General features: G+C 33.9%; 1 protein-coding gene across 1 annotated transcript in view; it reads left to right on the top strand.

Annotated features, from left to right (window-relative positions):
* Nucleotides 1–1,121: 1,121 nt before the first annotated feature.
* The window catches only part of LOC148956948 (1-acyl-sn-glycerol-3-phosphate acyltransferase alpha-like), a 51,622-nt gene continuing 42,022 nt past the window's right edge, over nt 1,122–10,721 (top strand). The window contains exons 1-2 of the mRNA XM_089087920.1: nt 1,122–1,301; nt 8,857–8,993. Coding sequence (XP_088944046.1) covers nt 1,132–1,301; nt 8,857–8,993 — 307 coding nt within the window. The 5' untranslated portion in view covers nt 1,122–1,131. The remainder of the gene's footprint in view (nt 1,302–8,856; nt 8,994–10,721) is intronic.

The following is a 10,721-nucleotide window of genomic DNA, read 5'->3' as shown; positions in this document are numbered from 1 at the left end:
AGAATTTTAATTAAAGTCAAATCATTGGATTTGGCGTATCAGAGAATCCTACTGTTGAGGTTTCAAGCCCCTATCTGCAAAAGAGTTAGATTTGGTATTTTTTACCAGAAGGAAAATCCCGGATGCGTGTTAATTTGTTTTTTTTACCCCGGTGCGATCGTATCGAATCAACGGTTCTAGAGTATCGGGAGAGGGTTCATTTGAACGGAAATTAAAATTTCTGGTGTACTTTTTATGTGATTAAGAAGATCGAACGGCCACTAGCCCCCTTCCTTCGTCCCCTTTTCCTCAAAGATTGTTCAATCAAAAGTTTGGGATAACCATTTTAAGGTTCCAAAACTATACCTTTAGATTTTGTGTTACCCACGCAGCCCCTGAGGATAGCTCTGGGGATAAAAATCTGCTAAGGATATATAAGGAAAGTACGATCTATGAAAACCAGTTTCATAGCCACAAAAGCAAAATAGTTTCTATATTTTCTGGGGGAAAAGTGGGGGTTTGGATGGACAAGGAAAAAATAGAATTATTTGGATTAGATCACCGATAACCAATTTTCAGCGCTAAGGGTATAAGCCAAGAGTACCATTTCAGGAATATAGAGGGACAAAAAGGATTTTGTTCTATTCCCTGCGAGAGGAGTAGCTACAGCAGTTTCATTGGAGGGGGGGGGAAGGCAAGAGAGATCCATACCCGCACAGTCAAATGGCATGAGCAATGTAATATTTTTTTTCTCCAAATCATTTTTTTTGGAGGGGGGGGGGGGGTTAAACCCCCCACCCGAAACGACAGCCCTGTTTTCTGCCTAAAGATGCCAAACGGTATTTATCAAAATTTCAAGGGTAATTTTCAATTGAGAAAAAACTAAACATCAATCTAAAGATATTTTTCCACATCTAGGGGGGGGGGTTTACTTCCTTCCTACAGGTGCGTCTGTACTGAAAATGATAAAGAAATGAAAAAATCATTTATTATACTAATAAAGGGTATTATAATTCTAGTTATTTCTAGTCAATAATCTGGTAATTAATGTGTTGATTTAGTAATTTTTTTCAAGAATCTAGTGATTTTTTCTCACGAGTGGGAACACTGTACATTACGAGAAAAGGCAGATAGTTTAAAATTTAAGACAACATGGATCTTTTAACTTTAGTTTTACTTTTTGTTCTAGTAGTTGTATATGCAAATGTACCAGTTTCCAAGTATTTTATTAAATATGGAGTATATTTTTCTGTGGTTATGATTGCTTCCTTGATTGTGATACCAGTTGCTATGGTTAGACCAAAGAATTGCAAGAATACAAGGTGATTTTTTCTTTATGTCAAATTTTAACTAAAAACAGCCCAAGTCCGTAGAGATTCATTTGATTAATTTATATCCTTTCCAAGATCAACTAGTGCTGCTTATATAGAATTTTACCTACTGTTGTTTCACTGTACATTATAAAAACACAATTGCAACAATTTTGTAGTTAGTTTTGACCATAGGCTACAATTCACATAATTTAGCTAGGAAAAAAGTGAATACATCACTTAATGGGGAAAAACTCTAGCTTAGCTACTTTTTGGTAAAATTCTTGTTTAGCTACTTTTTGCTATCTTGGAAAGGGGTTAGGCTAGAAAAATTAAACTTTCATGGATTGGTTTACAGACTAAAGTATCTCTCAAGAAGGAATGTTGAATTTTCCATCTCCACTCCTTCTCCCTCCAGAGGGCTTTGACCTTTGATTATCTTTAAACAAATTTGTGCTAGCCTAATAGGCTAAGTAAAACCTTGCAAAATAGATCTTCTGCTTAATTAAAGCACAAAAAACTGTTTTCAGCTCAAAAACTAATCACATCTCCTAAATTAGTAAAAAAAACATTGATATGTTTTGAAATTATAGGCTACTCAAATAACTGAAATTACATTTTCAGAACTAAAACCAGAGAAAAAGAAACTGATAACTGAAAATTAATATAAAATAGTGTCTTGTCCAAATTTCAATAGGTATAGTGTATAGACCTGTCAAGTAGGCAAATTTCTAAGACTTAGAAATCAGAAGAGAGATAACATAGAAGCTTGGCAATACCTTCTCATAGTATAGTTTTGGCCCTAGATTCATTACTGAAAGTTTCATTTTCCTAACCTAATCCTTTTCCAAGATAGCAAAAAGTAGTTAAACTAGAATTTTATACTTGATGCTTAAATGCTCCTTCTAAATCCAAAAATAATCTTTAGAGTACATTATATTCAAAGAATTTGAAGTACCTACCTTTGCTCCTTCTTCCTCCAAAGGATGCTGATCTTTGTTGACCTTTTACAATTCTTTATTTTATAGGGTAAAAGAACTGGTATGCAAATGAGCCAAAATTATGTAAGATTCAAACCTTCATATCTTGTTACCAAATAGGAATTGAGAAGAATTTCAATTATTTATATTTAGCTATTCATATTAATGAATTGCTACAAATCTAAGCTATGCATCAGTATGGTTATTAGTTTATTGACTTAGTGACAGTGAGATTATTTGTTTATTGACTTACCTAGACAATCAATAAACAACTGTTTCATGAAGAAATAAATTAGGACTAAGAACAGGGCAAGTAATAGCTGTCATGGGGCCTTGTGCTGTGCAATCCTGGGCACCCTGATTTGTTCCTAAGTTGTTTTTTTAAGTACACAATACAGTATGCAATTTGGTTCTTATTAAAAACAAACTGTAAAATTAATTTATATTTTTTTTTATGTTTAACTTTTAACCTTGACATGAACATTGAAAAAGCTAGAACATTAGAATGTGGCTGTCTTATAAACTGAATTAACAAAATAATCATTTTTTTTTTGTAAATCATAACTTTAGTTTATTTAGTTCTCAACTTGTCTTTTTGTAGGCATAGGCCTAAATGTCTTAAATTTTTTATTTTTTTTTGAAGTTAAAGAAAGTTATTTCTTGTCAAAGAAGTACATTATGTTATTTTAAGGAATTATTGCATAGGCATGATAAATTAGTTGTAGTTATTTTTTTTTGTATTTTGCTAACAATTTTGATGCACCAAAATCCTTCTTTATTTTTTAAATATCCTTATTTACAACAAAGTCTTCTTTCTGGTCTTTCTTGTGGTAAAGTCACCAATGATGGTGTTCAGGCAAGCTTCTCTTGCAAGGTTTGTCTCCACTACTAAAACACCCAGCCTTGAAAGTCTATCTTGACACATTTTTTGAGTGTAAGACATTTTTTACATTTAGAAACAAATTTACCAAATTCAAAATTTTGATTTTGTTTATGAGCTCAAATGATGGTAACTTTTTTCACCAAAGTTAGCAGAATATATTAACTGCAGGTTAATCAGCTCATCAGTAAGTTCAATTCTTAAATTTCTTTGGTACTTCTGAACTGTATAGTTTTTAGCAGTTTTAAAAAAGCTTCCTATTCTAATTAAATAGCCCTGGTTTTTACAGAGCTGTTCTTGAAAAATTGAGAAGAACAGTCAAACTTTAGCATAAAGAGCAATATATTGAGGAGGGGGACAGCCCCTTCACATACAGAATTTCTGTTTATTTTGAGTTTTGATGTTTCTCCTTGCTTTCAGTTGAACAACTTTTTTTAGATCTGACTTCTAATTGTTTTAAATATTATACTGGTAAATTCAGCTCACCCTCCATGAGAAATTCCCTTCCCCTTTCTGGGAAACTTCTCCATTGAAAGTTCCTTCTATGTGAAATAGACACCCCCATAACATTCTTTCCAGACAATTCCATCCTCACTAAAAGTCCCCCCCCTTTCTATAAAATTTCTTGTAGAAGATTCAGCCTGAAAAATTCTTTTTGGTGTACTTTTATTTGGAAAAGACCTTAAGTTCTAATCATTTTTCCAATCACTCCAGAACCCTCCTTGCTTTCCATAGAAATTATTTCCTGAAAATCCAAACATGCTGAAAATTTCCCCTGGACAATTCCCCCAGAACATTTACATACAAAATTGAGTTGGTAAATAGAAAGTAAGACAAATAAAAAAAAAATTGTAGAAATTCTGTCAAATGGCCCCAGTGCAAAATTTTCCCTGGAAGGTTTATCCCTGGTAACTAATACTAGGATATACATAAATAATGGGTAAATTTTGTAACTTACACATATCCCCAGGGGCTGGGGGAGGGGCCATGTTATCTCAAAAGGTATAGTTTTGGGACTTTTCAAATATGTTGAACAAAATGGCTATCTCAAAATTTTTGATTCTACAATTTTTTGGGGAAAAGGGGGTTGGTGGGGGGGGGGGTAGTTGCCCTCCAATCTTTTTGATCACTGTAAAAGGGTACTAGAACTTTATTTCCCATTCAAATGAGCCCTCTCCCAATGTTCTAGGACCATTAGTTCAATACAATCACCCCTGAAAAAAAATAAACACTCATCTGTAATCTTTCTTCTGATTAAATAAAAAACTTTTTCAACTAAAAGCAAGGAGCAACATTAAAACTCAAAATGAAGAGAAATTGTTCTGTATATGAAGGAGTTGCCCCCTCCTCAATACCCTGCTCTTAATGCTGAACTTTTTAGCATTTTTATAAAGCTTCCTACTGTAATTAATGGCCTTGTGCTTTAGGAGCCATTTTTAAAAAAACTGGGACAAAAAGTCAAACTTTAGTGTAAAGAGCAAGGTATTGGGGAGGGGGCAACCTTTTCATACAAGAAGTAATTTCTGTGTACGTTTTGAATTTTAATTTTGTTCCTTACTTACTGTAAAAAAACAACCATTTTTTAAATTTAGTTTCTAGCCGTTTTTCAAATAATGCTGGCAAAATATAGCTCACCCTGCATAAAAAAGTCCCTTTCCTCATGGGAAACTCCTCCATGGAAAGTTACTCCCATGTAAAATATACACTTGTAAAAATACGTCCAGGCAATACTGTCCTTGCTGAAAATCCCCCCCTCTGTAAAATTTCTTGCAGACAATTCATTCTGACAATTCATTCTTGCTCCAGAAATCCCCCTTCCATGAAAATTTTTCCCCAGAAATCCAAACCCACTGAAAATTTCCCCTGGACAATTCCCTCTGAACATCTCCACTTGCAAAACTGAGTTGGCAAAGAGAAAGTACTACAAATAAAAATAATTTCTTATTGGAATTCTGTCAAATCTCTCAGTAAAAATTTTTCTCTGGAAAGTTCACCCCTGGAAATTCCTCTCCCTGTGGGAAATCCCATGGAAACCCACTCTAAGCCCAAAATCTCCCCCCCCCCCAAAAAAAAAAACAAATACTATACATAAAAATGGGCAAATTTTTAACTTAAAGACCTATCCCCAGGGGCCATGGGGGTCATATTAGTTCCAAAAGTATAGTTTTTGGACCTTTTGTCTATGCTAAACCAAATGGCTATCTCAAAATTTTGACTCGGACAATTTTGGAGAAAAAAGGGGTGTGCAAGTGGCGCTAGTTGCCCTCCAATCTTTTTGGTCACTTAAAAAGGAACATTGTTTGAATAAGCCCTCTCTTGATGTTCTAGGCTCATTTGTTTGATGCAATCACCCCTGGAAAAAAGAACACACATGTATGATTGTTCTTCTGATAATACAAATTCTATAAATACAAAATTCTACAGTTTGCAGATACAAGCTTGAAACCTCTGCAGTAGGGCTCTTTGATATGCTGAATGGAATGGTGTGATTTTTATTAGGATTCTTTGACTGTTAGGGGTTGTAAAATTACCATAAAATAAAAATTTGGTAAGCAAAATTGGTAAAATAAGGTAAAATTGGTAAAACAAGACAAAATGTGGTACTCCTTAGAAAATCTAGAGTAAAATTCCTTTTTAAGCATCACTTTCAGCTTTTAATGGAGATTTTTGATGATTCTGATTTTCCTGTGCCTAAAAAAGGTAATACTGCTTCTTCTAGAGTCTCATCAATTTAATTAACAGTCTAGTTTATCCCTTTGGTAATCTTGTGCCCAGTGTAATACCGACAGTCAGTGCCTGATTTCAGACATCTATTTTGTAAAATAAGAAATCTACCATTATTTGGGAGCAAAATCATGCTAGCAATTTTTTTCTACATTTAGACCTAAGAAATGTTATCCTAACAGCCTTGCATATTTAAATAGCTTTACTCAGCCACACTTCTCATATAAAAAAGTGGTTTGTAACACTTTAATGGCATTGATTAATGAAGCACTGGATCATAGTTTGGTCACTTTCAGTCATTAAGACCATCTTCAACAGGATCTGCTGGCAAATCTAGCTCCTCTCCTTCAGAATCAGATTCTCATTCAGTGACTGTTTCTGTTCCAAAGCCCTTAGCCCCGAAAAAAATACACCCCCCACCCCCAGCAAAAGTCCTTGACATAACCCTGTAGATTATATACCAATTTCTACCTACAACCTTTCCTTCCCTCTCCCTTAGAACTAATTCTGTATTTATCTGAAGATTAAGACACTGTAGTCAGTAACAACTCATTTGGTTGCAATTGGTTGAAAAGCAGGCTAAATCTTAGAAAAGAGCCCTGGAACTTTCAATTTCCAATTGACTGAGGCCCCTCCAAGGTTTATTTGACCACTCCTTCAACTTGAAGTGCCTATGGTAAAAAAAACAAATGAACTAATATTAATACTTCGAACCCTTATATGTTTTTACTACAGGCAATGCTATACAATTGCCTCTGACTTCAACAGGAGAGTAGAACTTTCAATTTCACTTCTAATGAAGATCTGGAACTATCCAGGTGGAAATTGGGGGGAGGGTTTCCATGGGGGAGGAATGAATTCTTCCATGAAGGGTATTTTATCAGAGGGGGGAGGGGGATAAACACCAGCTCTGAGGGGAACAACAGCATGAACACAAGATTTCTTTGGGATGTGAAATTAAAAAAAAATGAGGATATTGACTCTGCTTTGGCCCTCCACATCGTTGAAAATCCAGATCATTTAGCCCTTTTTGATGATGCAACTTTAATATCTGAAGCAAATGGCTTCCCATATTCTTTTAGGAAGGCAATTGAAATTCAAAAATCCGTAAATACAGACCTTGCTTTAATAGAGATACTGGAGATATTCCTATAAACCCAATTTACAATAACTTAAAATAAAAGGATTCAAATAAATTTTTTTCTTCAGTTTAAATTAAGATCATCTGACCACACTTCTAATGAAAATTTGGTCAATAGACAAGCCAAGTCAATTATTAAACAGAGACTTCTTGCCCTATCTAATCAGTGAATTGTCTTTAATTTATTCTGGCTTGGTTTGTTTGATTAAGTGTTTCTCCTGCTTTGTTTCACTTCAAAAGGTTAGTTTTCCTTCTTTTTTTTCTTTTAGCACTGAAGACGGCTGGACAAATGTCCCTGAAGAAATATCTGCTTCTGTCATTTTCACTTCTTTTCTGTCCACTGGCTGACATTATCCGTCAGCCATATTATGGGGCAAATGCAGATTTATAAATTTTTCTCTCTTTTTTTCTACTCTTTTTCTTTCTTCTATTTCTTTTTAATTGTATTCCTATGTTTAAGGGGTTACTCCAAACAAGTGAAAGCTTACAGAGGGTTAATTTTTTTGTTGTATTGCTTTTTTTTCAGTGCTTTCTTTTTGTATTTTGTTGTGTATTTTCTTGAATAAACCCCGTAATAAAATCAAAATCAAACCCTCATTATCTAGGCTATTTAATTTTATTATTTTTTTTATTTTTGTGATATGTCAATCCTGCTTGTAGCAATATTGTAATTTTCACAGCACAAAAGTGTGCAGAGGCTGACACAAAACAGGTTTAGATATGATTTTGTTTAGTGTATTACCCAAATTAGTTCAACTGTATATTTCTGAGTTACTGACACTGTTGCCAGCTTATATTTTAAATTCTCCTCCAGCACATATTTTCAAATGCAAGGATTCTCTTTTCAAGTTGTTAGTTTATTTTCCAGCACTCACTGGCTTAGAGGAGTATGAAGAGTACATTGCAACCTTAACTTTAGTCAAAGAGAATACTCGCTATGTCTCCAATTGGGCTTTAGTCTATTCAAAGCTCCAATGACTCACCAGTTCTGGGTTTAGTCTAAGTCATCATTTCGCGCTCAAAAATTCTATCCAGCTACCCAGGGAATTTGAATTCCTAGTATCTCTCTAGATTCTTATCCTTGCAATGCAGAACAAGCAATGTCAACCACAAAAGACTGCATCACATGCGAGATCTAAGTCAGAGAGTTGCTTACTGCTTTCTTTTACGTCATATCTAGAGTTTTATCTGAAAATATAGTCCATTATAACTACAAAGGGAAATGGAGAAATTACACATCAACACCTGACAACACCAACATAATTTTGACAACACCAAATCTGACCAAACCTGACAACACCAGACATGATCTTGAAAAGTCTGGCTCTTCCAACCTTGGTCTAAAAACAGTCTCTTCATTTAGAGATATGATCATGGTCACAAGTTTTTCTGACACCCCCTAATACTTGAGTACTGTCCACAAGGGAAGGAATTTGCTCACTTAGTTGTATTTTCAATAATCAATATATTCCTGTAGTGTTTTCAGTATAATGCATTTTAGTAGTATAATGCATAGTTCAACTATTTTGTAAGGATGTGGGGAAGCATAGTTTATGTATATCCCAGTTGGCAATGCATTTCAGTAAGTTTAAATAAACTAACTTAAACTACAAAGGTGGAGACATTCACCCCTGTTTATAAAGTAATGCTCACACCCTTTAAGCTATAAAATCATTTCCACTTTTGTGGGAGGCAACTTGGTTTTATTTAATACTGTCCAAATGGTCTTATAGAACATAAATAATTCTGTAAAATTTGTTTTTTGGTTAAAATTCATTAAGTCTCAACTATAAAAATATTCTCGAAAAGGATCTGACAATTGATAAGTATTTGTATTTTCAGGACTGTTTCATTGTTCCTTGGTCCATTACTAAATAAATTACTTGGACTGCGGTGGCATATTGAAAATGGAGAGATTCTTGCAAAAGACAGAGCAGCAGTTATACTTGCCAACCATCAGAGTGGTTTAGATTTCCTTGGTATCGTAATTAATTTTCTCTTTTTACCTAAACAATTTCTTAGACCACACTTCCATTTACAGAATTGAAGAGAGAAAAAACGGGTATAATTTAAATAGGCAGAGTGGCATTGTTCTAATTAAATTGTCCCCTTTTTTCTCTCTTAAAGTCTTTACTTAACTTTGTATTTATATTTCCGTCATTTTTATCACATTTTCCCTCTCACTTGGGCCTTTGACACCTCAGGCTTCTACGGCTGGTAACTCCTGTCCTGTAGCCCTCTTTTTATTCTGGCGTTGAGTCCTTGCACACGCGTTATCAGGTCTTCGCATTTCCTTTGCGTGGGGACTCTTGGGCCTTGAGCTCTTGCACGCTTGTTTTCATGACACATAAGTTTTGCTTTAGAGTTATTAATTTTTCAGATTTATTATCCATTTTTGATCTCTCTCCTTGAATTTTTTTATTGCTATTTTGTCTGTACAAATAACCGTCTAATAATGTTTCAGTCCAATCAAACACAAAAAGTGCCGACCCCTGTGCCAAATGCCTTCCTCTCGGACCCTCCTCCATTTTTATTTATTTTTATAAATGGGATGTCTCCAAAATCTAAAAAAAATTATTTTCACAACTCAAGCTAATCTCCCTAGCTGTTGCCGAGATATGAAATTTATTTGGCAGATTATGTTTTTTTTATTTTCTCACATTACATGGAATTTAATGAAACAAAAAATTGGAACCAGAAATTAAATAACACCAACAGAAATGATTATTAATGATAGTCATCTGAGTTGAAGGAGAAGAATAGTATTACTTAAAATTTTGGCCATCATTTTTCTAATATTTGTTCACATTTTATGCTTGATTCTCTTGAATGTCCACATCACCCATATAAAAAAAATTTATATTTGCATCGTCTGAAAATTATAGTATGCTTGTAGCCCCTTGGGCTCTTTTTGAACTTCCGAATGTTTTATTGAAGTCAACCAATAGATAATTTTTTTTATAGAAAAATTGATTAAAAAAGGAATTTTTTTATTTTGATGACAAATTTCTTTTCTAACAGTCAATTTAAATTCAGGCCTGATTATTCAATCAAAAAATCTTTTGTTGTACTTTTATTACGCATTTATAACAATAATAATAATATATTGCTTAAATAAGGCTAATAAGCCTCTGAATACAAAAATGAAAAATAACACAGAACGTTTCCTAGCAATCTCAAACTTTCTCTCATTATAGCCCTAGAAAGTGGGATTGGACTACATTATTTGTACAACTTTGTCTGAGATATGGTCAGTCAGATGGGTACCCAAAACAAACCATAGATCATTTGGAGTGTCCACGCTTTTCAACAATACTTAACACTATCATCTCTGTACTCTCCAATATTCTAATCTTGGTTTGCTAATCTATCTTCCTATTCTCTAAACTTCTTTTGACTGTGAAAAAAAAAATATTGTCCTTGGCAATTCAAACCATCTTGAGTAATTATAACACCCAAGTAAGTAAAGCTTTCCACTTGATGGGCCTTCTCGTGACCAAAAATCATCTCTGCTTCATTTTTTCCCAGTCTTAGTGACTTAGACTTTTTAACATTAAATTTCAAACCTATTTTTGCACACTGAGCCTTATAGAACTCCAAAAATTATCTATTTTGCTAAAATGTTCATCTAGAATGCGTAAATCATCTGCTTAATCTAAGTCTAGGAGAGTTTTACTTCCTCATTTGATTAGTGTGATCTCTCATAG

The sequence above is a fragment of the Artemia sp. Qi Xiang Cuo genome, chromosome 1 (genome assembly GCF_049724085.1).
Source record: "Artemia sp. Qi Xiang Cuo chromosome 1, ASM4972408v1, whole genome shotgun sequence".
Classification (NCBI taxonomy): domain Eukaryota; kingdom Metazoa; phylum Arthropoda; class Branchiopoda; order Anostraca; family Artemiidae; genus Artemia; species Artemia sp. Qi Xiang Cuo.
This window is presented reverse-complemented; position numbering and strand designations above follow the sequence as displayed.